The sequence below is a fragment of the Gallinula chloropus genome, assembly GCF_964237585.1.
Source record: "Gallinula chloropus genome assembly, chromosome: 3".
Taxonomy (NCBI): domain Eukaryota; kingdom Metazoa; phylum Chordata; class Aves; order Gruiformes; family Rallidae; genus Gallinula; species Gallinula chloropus.
The window spans coordinates 70,634,414-70,655,875 of NC_140087.1; the positions used below are offsets into that span (position 1 = coordinate 70,634,414).

The window sequence follows — 21,462 nt, forward strand, 5'->3', positions numbered from 1 at the left end:
TTCTCACTCTGCTGCTGCTCCAGCGAGAGGTGCTGGGCACAGGAGGCGCTCACAGGAGCCGCGACGGGTACCGCTGCCGCTGCATGCTGCCGCTGCCGCTCCCCCTCCCTCCCCCCGCTTTCTTCCTCCCCCTCCCCGGCGGGGCGAGCCGAAGCCATTCATGAAAATGTTGACGTCAAGGCAGGGGGCGCGGACTCGCCGGGGTCCCGCCCCCCGGGGCCATTTAAGGCGGCGTGGCCGCAGCTGCCCGGCTCAGACGGGAGGCGGCGGCTGTAGGAGCTGGGGGTGTTTCGCGGTGCCGGGCGGCTCTGCGCATCGTATCGCGTCGTCCCGCGGCGTCCGTCGGTGCCGCTTTGCTCGCGGGGCAGCGCCTGGGTGCCCCTCCCGCTCCCCCACCCCTGAGGGCGCGGGGCAGCATCCGCCGGGACTTCATGTCTGTGCTGTGTCCCCTGCCCTGGTGAGTGGGGGGGCTTCACGCGTCCGAAGGGGAAGGGGGGGGGGCTGGCATAGCGGGCGGGGCGAAGGTTCCGAGCCATCGGGCTGCTGCTGTGGCTGGGGGGTGGGTGGTTGGGTGGGGATGTGCTCGAAGCGGAGCACCCCCCGCGTGTTTGTCTGCGGGGGCTTCGGCCGCCCTGGCTGCGCCCGGGAGGAGGCGATGCAGCGGGGCGGCGTGGAGCCCCGGGACGTGATTTTCGGAGGGCGGGGAGAGGAGCGGCTGGAAGGGGCGCGCACACCGGGCCGGGCCGAGCGCCGCGGCGGGATGATGCGAAGGAGAAGAGCTGCGCGCTGGGGGAGTTCGCTTCGCTTTCCCGGGCTGGAAATGCCATTAAGGCTGTAAGAGCCGAGCTGGAGTTGGCGCCGTGCGCTCCGCTGCTGTGCAGGTCCCCGAGGCTGTAAAATCCGTCAGCGGGAGCTGAAGCACGCCAGCTTGTCAAAAAAAAAAAAAAACCCAAAACAAAACCCAAACCAAGCAAAAGACCCTTAACAAAACAGCCCAGCGCTTGCTTTCGGTTGCGTACGGTGGTTTTTTACGTTCCCCCCTTAGGGCGCAGAGCGGGAGGAAGGGGAGTGAGGAGCCAGGAGCTGCCGCCACGGCCTCCCGAGGTGTTTTGGAGCTGTGCTCTTGGGGACGGGGACGGGGGGGGCCGCTCCTGGGGGGCAGGGGGCGTAGCGCTGGCTCTCTAGTTCCTTCTGCCCTCTTCCAAGGGGGAGGGGCAGGAAGGAAGGGACCAGAAATAGACCGTCCACAGCCTCCTCTGCGTGCTTCTGCCTCCCGATGCTACTTAAATCTTGCTCGGCCCTTCTGGAGCCACTCAGATGGTTTGAATGGTGTCGTTTGTTTCTAGCCCTGATTATCTGAGATCAGCTGAGATGACTGAAGTGATGATGAACACTCCAGCTATGGATGAGATTGGGCTAAGCCCCCGCAAGGACAGCCTGTCGTATCAGGTAAGTGCTTTGCCAGCTGCTCAGGCAGTAATTCCCTATGGAATTGCCTGGGCTGGACTGCAAACTTGGTCTAATGTATCTTTCCATAGCCTGACCTAATAGCAGGTCTTGCTATAGTGAGAACTAGTCAACAGACTGGAATGTTTGCTTGGCAGGAGCCGGTTGTCTAAGATACCACTCAGTATCAGACCAGATTGGCAAAAGACTCGGTTGTTTCTGAAGTGATGGACCCTCCCCCGCCCCTCCAGCTTGCTTGGCATTCATGCGGGTTCAGTGGGAGGTGGGGAGCTTGGTTAGAGAGGCATTCTCCCCATTCACTGGACCAAAAGGGTTTTGGGATGCCTGTAATGCAGCATACACATAATCTGCCTGGAGCAGGGGGAAAGTGTGTGTATGGTGCATAAGGGTTTTGATCTGTTTCTTGGCTTTCCTGACTGATAGGCTTTTGGAGTGGGTAAACGGTGAGATGCAGTGAGGCTGGGCACAGCCTAAACAGGCCTTAAAATGCTACTGGAGATCCCTGAAAGCAAGACCTGCATTCACTGTGAATGTTGTGATTAATTTAATTAGCTGCTAATCTCAACATCAGTGACTGCGATGAGGAGGTGGTCTTCAAAACTAGTGTAGCCTTAGTTCTTTGGTCTCAAAATCCATTTCATTTCCTAGCTTACAGTTAATCAAACAGGGAGTGGTGCATCAGATCCATGTTTTCCTGCTCTTCCAGGAGACTTCTTGATGAGATTTAGCATGGGTCCTGAGTGCATGCGGATGACTTGCATCTGGTCTTTGCATCAACTGACTCTTAATGGCAGGTCCTGATGCAGGCTTCTTCCTTTGCAGATGTTACACAACCTGCACAGAGGCACTTGCTCTAAGTGTGCATTCAAATAAGGTGTGCTGGCTTATGCTTGCATGTTTGCATCTGAAAAATGAGCCACAAGGTTGTAACAGTGCACTGAAGTGTGAAATCAACTGAACTTTGGGCCATAGCTAAGGTGTCCAGCAGCAGCCAAAGCAGTGGGAGGAGAAGGGGATGCATTGCTCTCTTTTCAGTCAGAATGCTGGATCTGGATAGTACAAGTTGTTTGGTTTATTGCTGGTGTGCATGGAAATAGCTGTGCTTCAGCACTTTAGTTAGCGGAAAGCATGTAGTCTCTCTTCCCCTCTCCTATAGAGGAAGTGTGCATCAGTGGGAATGATCTGAAGCAATTGAACTAGCCTGCCTAGGATGCTCAGCTGTCTTTATGGGTCACCATATGAAGAGGCTTAACCCAGTGAGGTCAAATGCCGTCCAACTTTCCCAGTGGGGGCAGAATCTAGGTGCCCTGCTTGTTTTAATGACTGCTTTGGTGAGGTTTTTCCCCAAGTGCTAATGACCTTGGTAGGTCTGCTTGGGCCAACAGTGGAACAGGCCTGTTCAGTTTTGAGTGGATCATCTGAACCTGAAGGTGAGTCATAAATGCTGACGACTCATATCTATGCAGGGCTTATGCATCCTGGATCTCTCCTCTGTAGTGGTCTAGTCATAGATGGCTTTTTTTCTAAATGCCTGCAAGAGGTAGGAACTGCCTGCTGGCACTTAGCTTTGTTGTAAGCCAAGCTGATGGCAGAAAGGGCTGCGATGTTGGAATGGAAGGTCCTGATGAGGCAGATGTAGCGTGTGGGCTGTGTGTGAGGTCGTCTTCTAAACCTGGTTAGTGTGAAGAGGGTTGGGGAGAGGCAGCCTTCCTCCTCCAGCTGCTAGACTGAGAATGTCACAGCAGACACCAAGGTTATCTGAAAAGCATTCTTAAAGGGTTGAAAATTCAAGTTAAGAGCTGTGAGGACACATCTGATGCAAACTGCACCGTGAACTCTTTGTTCTACCTCCGACTTTGGCGCTTTGTGCTTCATCTTGCTGATTGAGAGAGTTTGGTACATGGAAAATTGTATGCTAGTCTGAGGGCTGTAGTGCAATAACTTAAAACCAGACAGGGCTAATGGACCATGACTGCTCCTACACTGAAGCTGCTTGTTCTAAGCTGCAACATCTTCCTCCCCTCATCTGTGGAGCAGAGTGGCTGTGTTGTGTGTGACAGCCCTTGGCTGGCTATGGGACACACAAAACTGGAGTTGGAACTGGGAAAGGCAAACTTCTAGTTAGAGAAGTTTCTCTTGTTGTAGGAGTAGAATGTGTACTTATTTTCCTGCAGAGGTGACCTCAAAATGTCCCTCTTTGGGCTGTGTACAGCCAGGAATGCCTGGGAGCTGGCCCACAGGATCCTAGTGGTTCAGGTGGAGACAGCTTCTGCTGCCATGTGCAAATGTGAAACTGGACCAGAGAAGATGGTACAGCAGTTTTGTTGGAGCTGTAAAGCACATCAGTATCTGCTGCAGTCAGACTTGTCCAGCTAACAGTGTTGTTTCTAAGTATTTCTGCCTTTACTTAGAAGCAAATTGAGGAAACAACCTCAGAATATGAACTTCAGCAGTCTGATTCCTCTGTCACACAACTTCAGGGCTCCTGTGTGTCTTGCTGGTTATGGAGGGGACCTGGCTTGTAGACTGTCTTTCTGCTTCCTCCCCTGCCTTGTCTCTGCCTCTTGCTCTGGAGAGTCTGTCTAGCCATCAGCTGAAGGGGTGGACCCCCCAGCGAAGCCTCATGGCCTCTGATGGGCTGGCCATCACAGCTTTCAGAAGTGATGATGTGGAAACTCAGGCTGCAGAAGTCATGTCACTGAGAACAGAGTTGTCTGTGTAGGCTTAGTAATTAGTACAGTTTCACTTGCAAAATGTGTTCTCAGCAGAGAGATGCCTTTTTCCAGTTAAGGTGCGGGATGCTGGTAAGCCGATGTGCTAACTTCAAAACTTCTTTGTGTAAAGCAGGGTTTATTGCTGTACTTGAGCTGGGCTGCTCTGAGCACCCCAAAGGTGCTTCAGCCAACAGCTTGAAAGGGCCTGGGCAGAAACAAATGCTGGAATTGGGGCATGAGTCTCAGAACTGGGTGGCACAGACAAAACAGAAGATGCGGCTGAAGAGATGATGTCATGCTGGGTCTTGTGCCTGCAGTGAAGAGCTATTTCTGGATCTTTAATAGATGTCCCATAATTCCCATGGGACTTACTAAACAAAAAACTTGTTGAAATGCAGCTGATGGCTCAAGATGCCCCTGCTATGAACAGATCTGCCTGTGGAGGTCTTCATGTGCTTCCTGCCTGGCAGTCTCTGAGCCAGGCCCTTTTCATTGCCATTCAGAGCTAATGTACCATTTACTATTTTCCAGCCCCTGGATTACCTGTTCTCTGAAAAGTCTCATCAGCACTCTGACAGCTTGTCCTCCAGTGCCATCTTGCAGCAGTGTGGATGATGCCACTTAAAATTAATCTGAATTAATAGCTTTGCAGAGCTATTGTCAAAACAGTACCTTGACCAGAATCCTGCCTTGCTTCTTGGAAGTAGAGCAGGTTCTGAGTGCAGCTGAAAACTCTTAGCCCAAAGTGGTTTTGGGCAAATGCATGCTCAAGTCAGGACACAGCTGCTTTGCTGCTGGCTTGCTGGTCCTTATGGGACCTTAGGCTCCCTTTTTAGGAGATTGGCATGTAGAGGCTGAGCTTGCTTCATGCCATCAGCTGGGTTTTGGTTGTCATGGGGAGCTTGAGCTCTTTAAGTCATGATTGCATCATACGGGATCTGTCTAGGTTAATCACACCCACAACTAGTTGTGAATCACGTCAGACTGAATCTAGGTAAATAGGCTTAAATCTTCATCCAGTGCCTAAGGCAAAAGCCTGGTTCATCTGTCTTGTTGGGGGTGTCATTTTTGGTCAGTGATACCTCTTCACCAGCACTGGTGAAGCACTGACTTTTTCAAGGAGCTGTGGTGCCTGGTACTGAGGGGTTTGGGTTGCATCTGTTGCATCTCCCCAGCTAAACTGGGACCAATGTGTTACTGACCTGGGGGTGATGGCAAAGGATGGAAATTAAGCTTTCTCTGTTATTGGCCTTTTTACTTGTAAGCCACTTCATCTGTTTGTGCAACCTGGATTTGTGCAGAACTCCTGTATTAGAGCTGGTGCTCTCTACAGTAGAAGGCTGCAAAAAGGTGGTGCTAGCAAGCAAATTGAGGATAACTTGTTTACGCAGCAGATCCAATGCATGACTACTGGACAAGATTAGTAGGCTGAGTCAACGTGTGTTCCAGAGTTTGGGGCCTTGACTGAAGACACGAGCAGGGTATGGGATAAAAAGAGCCAGAACCAGTCATATTAGCATCTATGTGGCACAAAGAAGCATTCTGCTGTAATGTAAACTGAAGACAGCAGCTAATTGGAACATTGTGGTACATGTTTTCCCCCCCCCTACTTGATGTGGTGTTACTCTGGAAAATTGCTATAATGAATGAAGTTTCCCAGCTGCTGTCCCCCAAGATGGGGCAATGTGTCTGTGTGGAGATGTGGTAGTTCGTAAACCTGAGTCACAGGCTGCTGCTATGTGCATGCTAGATGGAGCTCAGTTTGAGTCACAGCTACTGTATGAGTAAATGTAGGTATTAGCAGTGCTTGTTACAGCTGAAGAAAAAGATCTTCCAAAGAGAGCACTGAGAGCTGCTGTAAACATTCCCTGCGGTGAGCCTGCCGTGCTTCTCAATGGCAGTGATGCTTCATTTCAAGAACTTGAGTGCTGATTTGGAATACTGACTTGGTACCATGAAGACCTGTGAAGCTTAGCTTTTTGGTGCTGGGAAGATGAGGGATATGTGTACATCGGGGTGTATCCTACACCTGAAGTGGTGTGCCTCCCCATGCAGACTTTCCAGTCTTGTGCAGTATTACAGTGAAGCAGAGCTCTTCCCCAAAAGAGTAACTTAATTTGGAAAGATCTCATTACCTTAGTCTCCCTGTATGATAACTGATGTAGTTTTCAGCCCCATGGGAGTGGAGGGGGGGCATGTTTTAACTATGGGTGTTGGTAAGGAGCGTACATGTGGAGGCTGTTTTAAATTTACAGGTGTCACTTGGATTATGGTAGCTCTGAGCTAATCCTCTTAATTATCTGACATCTCTCCTGCTTCTGCTGTTTCATCCCTGTGAATGCTGAGAAGGTATGAGCCTTCCCAGGGCGACGAAACCTTTCCATTCTTGTTGCCAGGACTCACTCAAGGATAGTAGAACTTAGGTCATCCAAAACAGGGTCAAACATGATCTTTAGAAAAGAATTCCAAGCTTTTATTTCAATTTTTGCTTTTTGCTGCCCTTTCTAGCTGCAAGGCAAGAGTTTGATTGGCGTGTGTATGATCTAGATCGGTCTGTGAGGAGAGTGGTTCCCAAAATGTAAGCTGGAGAGGCCTGTGAATGCTAAGTCTTTCTGTGAAAGAAAAACTGTGTTGAATAGCATTCTTAAGAAGCAATACAGGTGTCCTCTGTGGGCCCTTGGGCAGGAGTTGGGTCTCAGCTACAGAAGTGGGGGGGGATCTCATCAGAAGAAACAGTTGCAGCCCCTCACATGTCATGTAAGTGGGAGGAAGATGCCTTTGAATTACTGCTAAACTTGCTTTCTTAGGTAGCCTTTACCACCAGCCATTTGTTTCCATTTGTCCCCAATGGAGCGACCAGCCAGAAACAGGCATCTGCTTCAGCATCGTGTGAGGTGGCTCCTCTGGTAAATGGGGAGAGGTTAAACCATTGCTGCTGTACTCTTTGGGTGGTGGGGAGATGCCAAGCCTTCCTCCACCACACCTGAGCTGGGTACTGGAGCAGAAAGGCTTGTAGGCAGGCTTTGCAATGCAAACTGTCCCAGCTGATGTGCAAAAGGGTGCAGAACTTGCAGGTTGGAGCTGAGCTGCTGTGTTCCCAGCAGAGACCTTGCTGCAAGCTTTAGAATTGTTTATTTCCCATTGTCTAAATCTGGAGTGGGACCAGGATTAGGCATATGGTACCAACAAACACTGTGTGGCAGTGGCAGTGTAGGACCACTGAGAGCTGAAGCTTGGCAGCACAGCTTGTTTTCCAGTGGGTGGGGAATCAGGTCAGGGTAACTCTTCTACCTGCCCTCTCCAGATGTATGGATGGTGTCTTCATCTGAAAGCCCTTTTTTCCTTTGGTTCCTGTGCTTGGCTGCTGCTTCACCCCGCTCATCACATGCAAGGAAATCTGTCTTTGTGTACTTTTTCCATTGACTGTCCACACCCCTTGAAAGTGCAGTTGCAACATCTTGCTTCATGCTGCCTTGATGATTAAAAAGCATGACTTAGTGGAAAAAATCCTGACCTTCTTGGGTTCGGCCTGTCCTGCAGCTGTTTGAGATAAGATTGTGCTAGGTTTTTTTTATTAAAAAAAGCTGTGCACCACATTTTGGGGATATTTGTTTGTAAGGAAATGACTACTGCTTAGTTTCTGGAAAAAAAAAAATCTGGCAGGCTGTTTTCAAAGAAATTGCTCCAATTTGACCTAATGTGCTTAAAATTACAGCAGCCAAAGGTTAGTTTAATTATTATACTGCTATTTTTCTTGCACAGGAGGCTATTTTCCTGACATTATCAGCTTATGTAACCTCCTGAACCGCACTCCTTTTTCCATTGCAACCTTCTAAACCGTGTAATGTCAGGGGTACTTTTTTTCCTGTCCCAAGTTTAGATAATGAGGTGATGCTTAAGAACCACCGACTACTTCCAGTAATACACTGTGTGTCTCAAGCTGTGTTTGGCCAAGTAGAAGCCGCAGAGCTCGAAGACAATGGTTACTGGCTTGCTTATGCTTGGAGTGACTGATAGCAAGTAGCTCATACCTCAGTGTTGGTGTTACGGTGGCTGTGCTCACTCCTGTGCACTTGAGAAGGGTATGGATGGTGGGAGCTGCACTGCTGTCAGGAAAGAGCCCTCCTGTTGTGTGGTACCTTTGTAATGAGATGCTTTCCTGAGTACCCCCTTCCCCTTCCCCAACTTACCTTGCCTGACTTTGCATTAAGTCATAACCCAGTGGCTTTCTCAGGTTGGTCACTTGGTTGCCACAAAGATTTAGATAAGAGGGAGAAATGCAGCTGAACAGTAGAAGACAATGTTGTGTCCTGTTCTGGAGTCCCCAACATCAGAAGACATGGAGCTGTTGGAACAGGTCCAGACAAGAGCCATGACGATGATTAGAGGGCTGGAGCACCTCTCCTACAAGGACAGGCTGAGAGAGCTGGTGTGGTTCAGCCTGGAGAAGAGAAGGCTCTGGGGAGATCTCATAGTAGCTTTCCAGTACCTGAAGGGCGCCTGCTGGGAAGGGATGTTTTTGAAGGGCATGGAGTGATAGGATGAGGGGAAATGGTTTTAAATTGGAAGGGGGTGAATTTAGATTGGATATTAGGAAGAAACTCTTCATAACAAGGGTCGAACGCATAGAACAAGGTGGACACTGGAACAGGTTGCTCAGGGAGGTAGTGGCTGCCCCCTCCCTGGCAGTGTTTAAGGCCAGGTTGGATGGCCCCTTGAGCAGCCTGGTCTAGTGAGAGGTGTCCCTGGCCATGGCAGGGGGGTTGGAACTCGATGATCTTTAAGGTCCCTTCCAACCCAAACCATTCTATGAATGCTGATGGGGGGGGAGCAGGGGGGTGAGGGTAGTGGTGTGGCTAATAGTTGCTAGGCTGAAGATTGAGTTGATGGGATGATGTTTTCACTTTGGGGCTTGTGCCAGGGCTTTGCAAGGTGGTGGGTACCATCATAATTGGTATGAGGACCCTGATGCTTTGTGGTTAATGCTCCTGGGTGGGGGAAACCTGCTTTTGTCTAACCGGAACCACAAAGGTCAAAGCAGATGAGATCCTGCTTGCCAACTGATGTACCTGTGAGCAGTGTGCCGTTCTGAGGCTGACAGATGCAGGGATGCTCTGGCAGCCTGCTCAGTTACAGTGGGCCTTCAGAGAAAAGCCCAGTGCTTGACTATCCTCATCTACAACCTGGAGGGGAACATGCCTTTTTACAACTGTCTCATTCGGGATGCTCTAAATGCTGCTGTAATGTGAAATGTGCACTCTGATAAAATTGCTTAAAGAATTGCTGTCTCTTCAGTCTTCTGGTTACCAACCAGGGGATCTGATGTAGCAGTTGTTTCTTGTCACCTAGCAGTTCTCTTCTGGGTGAGCTGGGGTTTGAAGCTGTTGCGCTAGCAGGATGTCCCTGCAAGTGACAGCAACATCTCCTGTTCATGCTGCAATTCAGCCACACAGAACTGCAAACACTGCACCAACAGTTCTTCCTGTACCTTTGGTGTAGCCATCATTCCTAGCAGGATCAAAGTATATCCTACTGACAGTGCTTGGGTCCTGGTGCTGCTGCAGACTATGTGCATCCTTGTGGCAAGCCATGGGTGGAAGGGCAGAGGTAAGGGTACCCTCTCTGAACCTTGGTGAGGGTGGAAATGCAAGTGTCTTCATACTCCTTGCACCAGGGTACATAACTGCTGGCTGTGCCACAGGTACCTCCTGCCCAAAGAAATATGGTGTGGTCTCCAGCTCTTCCACAAACTGAGCGTCCTGCTGAGTTGCACTGCTGATGTACAGCAGCTGTAGCATGCAGAGTGCTGCCAAAATTATCTCCAAAATGCAGTTGAACTTATCTTTTTGTTCTGGTGCTGCAGCCCTGGAACAACATGAGGTGCAGAGCTTTGCTGCAAGGGTCGGCACTGCTCTGGTGCTGGGCTGCCACATGCCTCCTCCCTCCTAGCAACAGAGGCTGGAGCAGGAGCCTGTTCTCGTGTGTAGCTTGACTGGCAGCAGGAAATGAGATCTCAGATTCTCAGACTGAGATAGCTCGGTGTGCAGACTCAGGAGTGCTAATGCAGAAGTGGCTGGGTGGGGGCAAGGGGGGGAAGGTGTGAGGTGTTGGCATGGGTATCCAGAAGGGCAGATTCCTGTTCGCTGGGTGCTGTCCAAGCAAACAGGTGCTTTGGAAGCTGCTTGGGCACTTCAATGCTCTGAGATTAGTGAGGCTTACTTGCAAGTTCAAGAGACTTCCCATCACTCAGTGGTTTACTCTGTGTCCAGACCAGTCTGCCCTGGTGACCCAAGTGTCTCAAGTTGGGTTTTGGCTAAGACTGCTTGAGCACAGCCCCCTCTCACAGGCTGCTTCTTGTCTCTTTCAGATCTTCCCAGATCCCTCGGACTTTGACCGCTACTGTAAGCTGAAGGACCGCCTGCCCTCAATCGTGGTGGAGCCGACGGAGGGCGACGTGGAAAGTGGTGAGCTGAGATGGCCACCTGAAGAGTTCCTTGTGCAGGAGGAGGAGGAAGAGGAGGAAGAGAACTGTGAAGATGCAAAGAAGGACAATAAGGAGCAATAAATGGCATTTGAGGAAGGTCAAGGGACTGCACCCTTCTGAAGGAAGAGCCACACTTCTTTTGAAAGTCTTTTTTAAAAAAGACAAGTTCAATTTTGCACCTGCAAGATCTTAGTTTTTTTGTATTCTCTGTATCAAGAACTGAAGCCCTCGGTGTCACCAGACCTCCTGAGGAAGGAAGGAAATAACGCAGAGAAATGTTTTCTGTTCTCAAGATCACTATCTGTATTTTTCCGAGACGGAGGCAGCAGTGAAATTCCAAGCACATGGCAGAGGGGTGACCACACAGGGACTGCTGGAGGGGGGAGCTCGGGGAGGGGGGAGGAAAGTCAGAAGTGGCAGCATTTGGCTGGGAGCTGCCTCCAGCTTAAAAGTGTGAGAACAGAGTCGTCATCTCTCAGACTCGCCTTTCTTACTGCTTCCACTCTGTGTCTCGGGGGTAGAAGGGTGTCTGTAGTGAAGCATGGCAACTGACAAGGGGCCTGTAGCTCTCCCTAGTTCAGCACCTCCTAGGGTAACGTGAGCATCTGTAGGAGTAGTTGGGTTTCTTGCTGTTGAGCCTCTTTTCCCAGCCACTTTTCCCAAAGCTGTTTTCTCCCCCTCTGTTTGCCTTTAGACTCTTCAGTGCTGAACAGCTGTATTTGCAGGATAATGTTAGGCTGCTGCTTGTCATCTCTACCGCGAGGCCCTAGTTTATCTTGCAGGTGGCTGGCGCGAGGTAGCGCGCGTTGGGTGTAAAGAAGCTTCTGCCTGCAGCAAGAGCTCATGTAGGTTTGAACACACGGGATTTTTCTCTCCTGTTTGCTGAGGTGGCTGTGGTTAGTCTCATGTGCAGCGCCCAAAGCCAGAGGGTGGGGATTATGCCTCCTTACCTCAGCGTAGGTTGTAGGGTTTCGCATCTCCAACTCGCTGGTAGATGGGTTTGTGAGGGCTGAGGATCTTCTCCAGCTTTGTGGTGCAGGAAAGGCAGGGGGGTGTGTTGGTGGGGGGGTGTTACCAGACCTGGAGGTAATCCAAAGATGAGACACCAAATCTAGTGTGGATCATGAGTAGGAGATGGGGGGGGGGTTGCAGGATGGGTCTGTTGGGAGAAAATTAGCCCCAGTGTCCTGAGACAACGCATCTCCGCTTCATTTGGCAAGAGTAAAACACTTGTGGGTGTTCAGTGAAGTGCAGGCTGGCTTGCAGACTCTGTGGCTGTCCTCTTCATATCCTGCTCTGAGGAAAAGTAATTTGTCTCCAACTGGGGAGGAGGCTGGTCTGCTGACAGACGGGGTAACCCACTGGTTTCCTGGACAAGGATAATCTCACAGCTTTGGGGACCAGTTTGGAAGCCAGTTGGTCTTGGGGTAGGATGAGAACCGTTACCACCTAAGCCAAACTTGGGGTCATGGAAGGGAAAGAAACGTCAAGGCCTTAACCAAACTTTCATAATAATCCCAATGCCACCCCCTCTGCTTAGAACTGGTTCCATTTTTAAAATCTATTTGGACATGTGTGTGTTTGTATTTTTAATACCTCATGAGTAGTTAAACGCTGGTGGGGGTTGGGAACTGCAGGATTGTTTTAGTCTTGTCTTGCTTGTGTTTAAACATAATGGCAATAACTTATCAGCTCTGCATAACTGCTTTGGACAGATAGGAGTTTGGACATGAATTGGCACAAAGCAGGAGAAACTCAGTGTTCCTACACTGTGGCTGGTCTCTGATCCAGCAGCATGGACCTGGTTATACATGCTCCCTGCCCATTTTGGTGGACAGCTGGTCACCAAATGGTCATGATGTGGTGATACCATTTTCTCTAGCAATGGATTCAGCTGTTCTATCTGTAACACTTGTTCTAGTCTTGCTGTCTTACTGGAATGAGCTTCTACACCTGCATACCAGCCAGTTGTCTTATTTCTAAGTGTTACTCTCTATTGGTCTCTACCATCTGTACCACCAAGTCAAAGCTGTATATCAAAGATACTACCACATGGGCAGCAATGAGATGGCAATCCTTGGACTTCAGACCTGCTGTCTGCCCTAAAGACTTGCATATTTGTCTGCATCCTTTTTTGGAAGTATTGTGTATATTTCTATTTGTTGTTGAACGTATATAAAGAACAAAGCACTCCAGTAAAACTCCTCCTGTTGTATGATATACATTCTATATTTCTGTAATTCTTTTTTGAGCCTCAGGGAGAAGCTAGCATTTTTTTCAAACTACATTTTTGTCACTGTGACAGTTGTAAATAAAGTTTGAAAATGCTTTCCAAACATACTGGCTTTGTTCTTACTGCCAGAGTGGGTTGGGTAATCAACCTTCCAGATAATGACCAGTCCTTGTGGTTTTGGGTGAGTTGTGCTGACTTGCAAGGCTAATGCAGCTACCTGGAAAGTTGTGTCTATCAGCTGAGGCTGTTCTGTCAACTTGGAGATGCTTGTTTTATGTGTGTGGCTGACCTCAGAGTGTGCCCTGTGTGACTGTAAGCTGAAATCAACTTGAGGGAAGGGGCAGCATCTTTGCTTTCCATGTTCCTTACAGTTGCTTAGTGCTTGTGTGAAGGGCTGCAGCAAAGTGGTACTCCATCTTATGTGGCCCTGGAAAAAAATCTCTACTTGAAGTTATCTGTAGTGCTCTGACTTGTCTGGCCCTGTGTGGAGCCAAGAGTTGGTCTTGATCCTTATGAGTCCTTTCTGACTCAAGATTCTGTTTAACTCCTCACTGAACCTTGTGAAGTCATGGAGAGCAAAGTTTATTCCTAGCTGCTTTTAGTACTAAAGCAGTACCTGTGCATGTTCCCCATGCATGCACTTACACTGTCCTGAGCAGCAAGTGTGGTAAGTCTTGTCATACAGTGTGCTGTTAGGGCCTTGGCTGAGCTATCTGGGGTTGTCCACTCTGGCTGGTCTGGGTGTAGAGGTCTTCTCTTCTTGACTAGTCAGTTGTGCCTTCTCACACAGTAGTGCTCACAGGGCTGCCAGAGGGAAATGGGGGCAAACACCATTTCAGAGGGTGATTCTAAACTACTTTGGTACCAAGGCAATGTCTTGGCTGTAGAAAAATGACCATGCCAGGATTCAGTAATCTGAACTGCATACCTAATGGGATTAAATTTTCCACTAAAACCAGATGATAAGAAGCAAATACCCTGGAATACCCCTATCTTTCAGCTACATGGAGTGAAGTTCCTGTGATTTGGCAAGTAGCAGATTCTAATCTTACCTAGGCAAACAAATTGGGCTAAGGCTAGTGAGTTGTTTGCATGAGACTGGTTTAAACACACTAATAACCCTCAGATGCAGTGCTTGGGCTAAGGGCATGTTCAGCATTGACACCCACCATTCAAAGATGAATCGTATTGAGCTCAGCCCTTGTAGATGTTTTCTGCTGTAGAAATATAAACATGATGCTGGGTGATTGCCTCTTCAGCTGACCTGTAGCTAAGATATCTTGACTTCTTCCCCTCCTTGGGCATGGTGCTGCTTTCCTTCTAGAAGAAGCTGTGGCACTTCCAAAAAAATTCTGGTTGGAAATAACTGAAGATGTTTAGTTCTTGTCTGCTGCCTACACATGCTTCACATAAACAGGTTTTTCAGGCTTATGTCAAAATGAAGTCACTCATCTTGCTTCCTTGTGCATCATGCTATTTTTGGGTCAGACTAAGGGCTGGCCTGAGGGGCTCACTCTGCTTGTGGGATTGCCTTGCAATAGGCAGGAGAGCAATGGTGTGAAGGGGGCTCTTCCCTGGTCCTTGGTTCCTGCTGTTATAGTAACACTGGAACTTGCATCACAAAATGAGAATGGGTTGCTACTGAATGGTTGACCCTGAATCATCCCCGAAAACTTCATGAGTAGAGTAAGGCCCATTCTTTGCATGGAGAACGTTTCTCCCGGCTCTCGTTTGGACTTGAGTCACTTGTCCTCCTCAAAGCTTTGCCTTATTGTAACTGATGACAGCAAGCTGTGCACTGCTGACCTTCTTTGTTCTGCCTGTGTTCACTCTCCCAAGTACTTGGTTTGTTGGTTTTGGTGTGTGTCTGCTTCTGTTTGGCTTCACCAAAGCACAGTCACTTGAAATATGCTGAGCAGAGGAACTTTGGCATGTGTTTTTGCCTATGCTTGGGTGCAGCCAGGCAAAATTGTTGCTATGTGGGAGTGCAAAGGTAAGTCACCATCAGCACTGTGCAGGGGGAGCAGCCACCCTCAGCACACAGGTCCCCATAGCATGCATCAAAGTCTTCCTCTGCTGTAAGCATGCTTTTCCTCATCACTGTGATCAACAGGAGAACCAGCTCTGCCTACCAGTTCCTGGGTAAGGATAACCTGGGCTGCTGCCTCCCCATTGTAACTCCCGTGTGGGGTTTCATCCTTGTAATGCTGCTCTGCTTTGAGAAGCTTTGAAGTACAACCAAAAAAAAAACCCAAAACAAAATCCTCCAACCACTAACCTAGTCACCCGGAAGAAAATGAGACAGCCTGAGCTATCCAAAAGCAATCCTGGGCACCAAGCATCTCTAAACAAGAACAATGACAAACCCTAAATCCTTCCTCGGGGGGAGGGGAACGCTGGGTGTTTTATGACTTGAATTGCACAAAAAAGATACAGTTCTGGGCAAGCCAAGAGCCAGGCCTGGATCTGAGGGGAGCATCGCAGAGTTTAATACGCCCCTCTCTGATACCCCTGTGTAAAAAGCACTGGCAGCTTGTGTAAATGGATCTGTGCATCCAGGAACATCTTGCGGGTATGTGTCTGCCCATCTTGCTGTGAGGTCACCGCTGCTGTGCTGCAGGGTCTCCTGCTGAAGAGTTGGGATTAAGGGGTGGGGGCAGGTGGGTGCTGCTGTGACCTGTTTGGGTACAGTCAGGCAGGGGTGAAGCGTGCCAGGGCTCCCAGCAGCAGCAGGTCTGCTTGTGAAGGTGTGGGGCATCCCTTGTGCTGCAGCCCTGTCCGGGCCCTACCCATGGTGCCGACAGCCCAGCGGCATTGGCCTTTCAGGGGTGACTCTCTTCTACAGCTATTTTCCACTCTCAGAAATGGCCGGGCTGGAGATCAGCTCTACTGAAGTAAGGGCAGGCTGGTCATAATGAAAATGAAAGCTTGCAGGTGGTGTTTTTAGGAGGGGGAGGGAAAAGATTTCAGGGCCAACACCTAGGGGGGAACACTGAGTTCAGAGAAACTTCTAAGTAGCATGAGCTTCACCCAGGAAACACCTAGGACTGGTGGTGGCACCATGTGTGAACTGGTGATGAGTGGAAACGGAGAAAACAAGAGATGTGAAGAAGGTCACCGGGGGTGACTGTCAGCTAGGGGCAGAAAGGGAAGGAGGATGGGATTGTGGCAGCTAAAGGCTTCACTGCTGAAGCTCCTTTGTAGTCATGTGGTTTTGTGCCTGAAGAGCTGGATGTGCAGCCAGGACACAGCCCAGGGTGCCCACACCCCTCTGCAGCTCCTGATAGCACTTGGTAGAGGTTCACATGGAGAAAGGGACAAGTGGGACTTGGCTTTGCTATGCTGTGCTGTGCCATGGCATGAGCCTGGGGTAGCTGCTTGTAATACCCCAGTGCAATTTGGGTGCCAGAAGTGGAGACAGAGTGGATGGGGAAGAACTTGACAGCATAAAAATTTCTTCAAGTACAATGAGCCGTAACCCTTGTTAGGGACATGCCATCAACAGAAATTACTTTGGTGGGACTGAAGCACTGGTAAATCAACTGATGAGGCTCTGGTAGCACCCCAGGAGACATGGGTCATCACTACCAGGAGCTTTAGGGAGAGTGTTTAAGGACAGGTTAGATGAGGCTTTGGGCAACCTGCTCTAGTGAAGGGTGACTCTGCCCATTGCAGGGGGGTTGGAACTAGATGATCTTTGGTGTCCCTTCCAACCCAAAGCATTCCATGATTCTATGAACTGGTGTCCACAGGGTAGGAGAGAGCACTAACCTTTATGCTCTGGTCTCACCTTCCCCATGATGACTCTAAAAGGGGAAGAAGTGGGCTCAAGGCAAGAGAAGTAATCTTTTTTGTTGTTGTTTCATATCATAAATGATCCTGTCAGTTAAGGGCTTCTTCCCTCAACCCATGCTATCAGCCCCAGGATAGCTGTTTGTGTATTTTCCATGTTAAAAAAAACCAAACCAAAACAGCCCCATACTTGGGGACAGAGATTTGTACTTGTCCCACTGAAGACAGCGAAGGTAAGATAAGAAGAGGGGGAGATAGCAGAGGCCAGCAGGCCAAGCAGAGCCTGGAGAGGTGAACCCCTGCTCATCGCAACAGGCAGCATTTGCCACCGAGGCACAACAAACTCAAACTCGCTATTTTCAGAGCCCCGAGGGGTGGGAAGGCAGAGCAGGGAGGGAACCACAAAGGAAACATGCATTGAGCACTTGTTCACTGCCAGAGCTGTAACCGCACAAGGTTACCGTAGCAGCGACCATCAGCTTCATCTGATAAAAATAAGCAAGGAAGTCAAGTGTTCAAGAGGGAGAGGATGTCAGAAGCCAAGCATGAAAATGTCACAGCAGCTTTGCTTTTATTTTCAATACTTCTTTATTCTGCCCTTGGCCAGCTTGGGAGCCCAGAGATCCCCTACCCCACCAGTTCCAGAGTGTGTTCTGCCATTAAACACGTTTCTCCCAAACTTCCCCTGGACCTGGGTGCTTTCTTGGCCACACACTGGCAGCGGCCTGCTGCGAGCCACCCGCCTGCAGCCTGCAACTCAACTGTGAGCTGCAGAGACACAGCAGCCAGGGCTGCTGCCTGCTACAGCCACGCAGCTCCCCAGCTCTGCTGGGTCCCACCAGCCGATGCTTCGGGCTCTGGCCTGCAAAGGTGTGGATCAATACAAGGGGAAAACACTTATGAATAAAATCCCAGAGCGGTCACCAGCAGGTAACAGCTCGCTCCTGCTGTGCTTCAGGCTGGGAGCAGCTCAGCTGGGGTTGGGAGGTGGCCCAGGATTGCAGCTTTCTGCAGCTGTGGTAGGGAAGGGGGAATAAAAGGCTGGCTGTGTTACAGGGGCTTTAAACTCTTCCCACAGGTTCTCTGCATTTGGGAGCATGAGCTGGGCGGGTTACAATCAGCTCAACAAATATTTGTCAAGCACAAGCCTTCCTGACTGCTGTTTGACAACTCTTTTCCACTGTGGTTGTTGCCAGTGTTGAGGCTGTGGAGTCTGCTTTGGATGCTGCCTGTGAGGGCGAGGACCAACCCCAGCTTCAGTGCGAGCGGTGGTGGGATTTCCTCCAGTTAAAATGGTGTCTGTTTGGTGGCTGGGGTGGCAACATCTTTGCATCCTTGGAGGAGGAGGTGAGATGGCTGAAGTTGTATTGGTTGGGCAAGCTGCAGAGGTGGAGCTGCTTGCTGTGCACCTGTGGGTGGGGAAACCCTTTCCAGTGTGCTGAGAGGGGTGTGCATGTGTGTGTGTGATTTGCCTCTCGGCCCCCCTACCCTGCTTCAGCCTCCACAACTTGCTTTTCCCTCTGCCCAGCATTTGAAATCATTGGCACATTCTGACATTGAATTGGTGGGTTTAATCTGGTGGATGGGATTTGGGATACACTCACAAGAGGGGGAGGAAGAGGTGGCTTTAGAGTAGGGTCTTGCATGTAAATTTGCTCTGACAGCGGGACCAAGGGCAAGCTTTGGAGGGGCTCATCAGCCTCCACCAGGCTCAGCTGATCCATGCTGGGGTTATTATCCCCTGTTCCCCAAGAACAAAGCGACTCCATAGTGTACAATCTCATGACCTGTCTACCCGTGGGACCTTCAGCTGAGCTAAAATGGAATTTGCCAAAATCCACAGCAGTTGAATGCCAATTCCTGATCGGATCTGCGGTGGGAGCCTGTGGGTGTTCACGTGGGGCAGGTGAGAGCCATGCTGTGCGGCACCCCCAGCGCTCTCAGATGGATGCCCTGCTGTCCTGGCTTGTTCCAGGGTCCTTCTGAGCTTCCCAGCAGGTGCTGGCTTCAGCGTGTTTCACAGACTGCGTCCTGCCCATGTGCTCTTCTCCACACACCATCCTTTCTAGTTTTCTGTGGAAGCAGCCCAAGAGACTTCTCCAGGGCCTCCTCCAATCTCTGCCTTGCTTGATTGGGGCAGCTAAACCCCTGTAACTGTTACTAACCACTGTAAAATATGTTTGGCCACAGTTTGCACGAAGTACAATATTTAGCTTAAGCCAGTATTTGGTGTTTTATAGGGACTTGCTTTCAGTGACTTTCCATACCTTTCTTTTGAACCAAACCTTAGCTGTTTGTCTACAGAGGAGGTTCCCAGTGCCATGAAACAGCAGTCAGTTTTAAGGGAACCTGATGAGAAGAAATCTCCAGAGTCACTGCTATCATGAGAGATGCTGTACTTGGCTGAGTCTCACCCCAGGAGCCAGCAAAAAGCTCCCAGTTGCAGACCCTGTGATGCCACCTCCCACCCTGGCACTGGGCTGGTCATGCTGAACTACCTCCACTGTAATTAAAACGTGTGTGTCCAGCCTGAGATAATTGTTTAGTCTCCTGCTGTACTCCACAGAAGGAGGTAAACACCAGAAGGTGATTCATTTTAACAGCCTATCTGGAAAGAATGACTTTTTAGATGTTCTCCAGCTCTCACAGGCAAGAAGATGTAGTTAGCATGCTCTGTCTCAGGTAACAGAAGCTAGATGCTTTGAACCTCACCTCTGGTTCCTTTTGTGCCTTTGCCTGGTTGAGTTTGCACCTTCAGGTGTCAGTGCATCCCATTTCTCTGGTGTAAGAAGGTCTATACATCCATGGCCACCCATCCTGTATGAGCACAGTGGACTGAGCCCACTGTAAAATTCACATTCCTTGATTGCCACCAAAAAACCCCAAGCTGGCAGGACATCGATGACATGTAGTAACATGACCAAGTCAAAAAAAATCCAACCAACCCCAAAATGGGAACAACGAGGAAAACAGTGAGATCATGCAGTGAAGACCATGAAGGTGAAAGGTGAGGTTGCACATGCAGCTTGTGCCACCTGCACGATGCTCATATTGACTCATCTTGATGGAAGAGGGGAAGGAGGAAGGCAGAACCATCCTCTGCCTCCCAGCGAGGTCCAGTTCAGCAGCATGTTCTCTCCCACTCACAGCTGCCCAGCCCATGGACATCCCATTGTCTTTGGTCATGCTGAAAATCCTGCGTGTGCTGGAGATGCTACCTGATGTAGGGAAGAGCTTTCTCAAAGCATGGCCACGTAGCACAGGCCTCTCTTTAGGCTGGAAAGCACATGGTTTACATGGCATTGTTCTCCCTTGGGGCGGGGGAGGGGAGGGATTACTTTAAAATGCAAGAAAAAAGTGGGTTTGAACTAATTTTCTGGACTGTTTGAACCCAAAATTACCTGGAGAGGCTCACAAACCCTTGAACTTCATGAGGTTCATCCCACTTGAGCTGAAGAGAGCAATTAGACTGAAAAGGTTAAATGTGCTCCCCAACTTTTGGCTCCAGCACAGATGAAGGGCCTCATCCTGTTTGCTTGCTCATTCCCCAATACATGGGAATTTCTCTGGAAGAGAAACCTCTGGCTGCAGGTAGGTCTTGGTATCTTTCTGTGTGCATTGGAGCTTCACTGTAGCAAATGGTAGACAAGCACAATCTACTTACGAGGAATCACCTGAATTATTCCAGAGAAGTTGTTCTTTTCACTCTAATTTTTCATGTTAAAATGTTGTGGACTTAAGTGCTTCTCTAGAGCATGTTTCTGCTCCCATGCATGCCAGTCTAAATACTGTCAGCAGTGGCTCACCCATGCAGGTTGGCTGGACTGCAGTCTTCCCATGGGATGCTGTTTTTTCAGCCTCCTTTCCTGGGGTCTTGCAACCGGTATGTCCTATCAGGGAAGAAAATATGGAGACCACCAGTATGCCGGAGACAACAGCAGCTTCCCCTGTCCCCTTTGAAACAATTTCGTAGGCTGAACACCCATGAGCGACAGTAAGTGGCAGAATACCATTCACCCCAAGTTTGGCTGCAGATGTGGTGGTGTGCAGGTAGTAAAACACTTTGTGAGCAGAGCACGTGAAAGCAGAGTGGGAGAAGCATCATTGGCGAGGATGGTATTTTCACTTTGTCTCTTGTCAATGCTTGCCTAGCCATAACTAGAAAGAGAAGTGAGAAAACGAGGCCTCTAAAGTTTTGTTTCATGTCTTGCCTGCTATTTACCACACTGCATGAAGACCCAGTATAGAGCTGCTTCAGTAGTTGAGTACTTAAAACAAAGATGTGTGGAGGGGCTCACAGGTTTGGGACCTCTCTTCCTCACTGCCTCAATTCCTCAGGCAAAATGACTGCCAGAGCTTTGCCCGTGACCAAAACACAGTGGAGGACTGGCATGAGGACAGGTTAGCGACAGGAGCTGATAACAAGCTGACTTGGCTAATTACTGTTTTTAAAGTCCAAAGTCATTGGAAAAAATGAGTGAAGTTACGTCTCACACACCGGCAAGAAAGAAGAACGCTCACTGGAATGTCTGAGTCACTGCTGAGCACTCCTAATTACACGGAGATAGGGATTTCATACTCCACGTTATACATTACACATGTGTGGAGATGCTTGGAGAAGAAGTCCTGTGGCTGTCATTGTGTATGATTTACCAGAAGGTCTGATGCTGGGTGAGAATGACCCAGTGGGCTGCAGTTGGAGGGGGGTTTGGGGCAGGTTTTGGGGTGAGGGCTTTTTGTTCCTTTTTGCAGGTGATTTTGTTTCACAGGCA

The 21,462-nt window shown here is 49.5% G+C and overlaps 1 protein-coding gene across 1 annotated transcript; it reads left to right on the top strand.

The window, feature by feature from the left end:
* The first annotated feature begins 269 nt into the window (after positions 1-269).
* Positions 270-12,999, top strand: LBH (LBH regulator of WNT signaling pathway). The gene is made up of 3 exons (XM_084262174.1): positions 270-457; positions 1,347-1,449; positions 10,549-12,999. Exons 1-3 carry the CDS (start codon positions 432-434, stop codon positions 10,744-10,746), a joined length of 327 nt encoding a protein of 108 aa, XP_084118300.1. The 5' UTR covers positions 270-431; the 3' UTR covers positions 10,747-12,999.
* Positions 13,000-21,462: the final 8,463 nt, after the last annotated feature.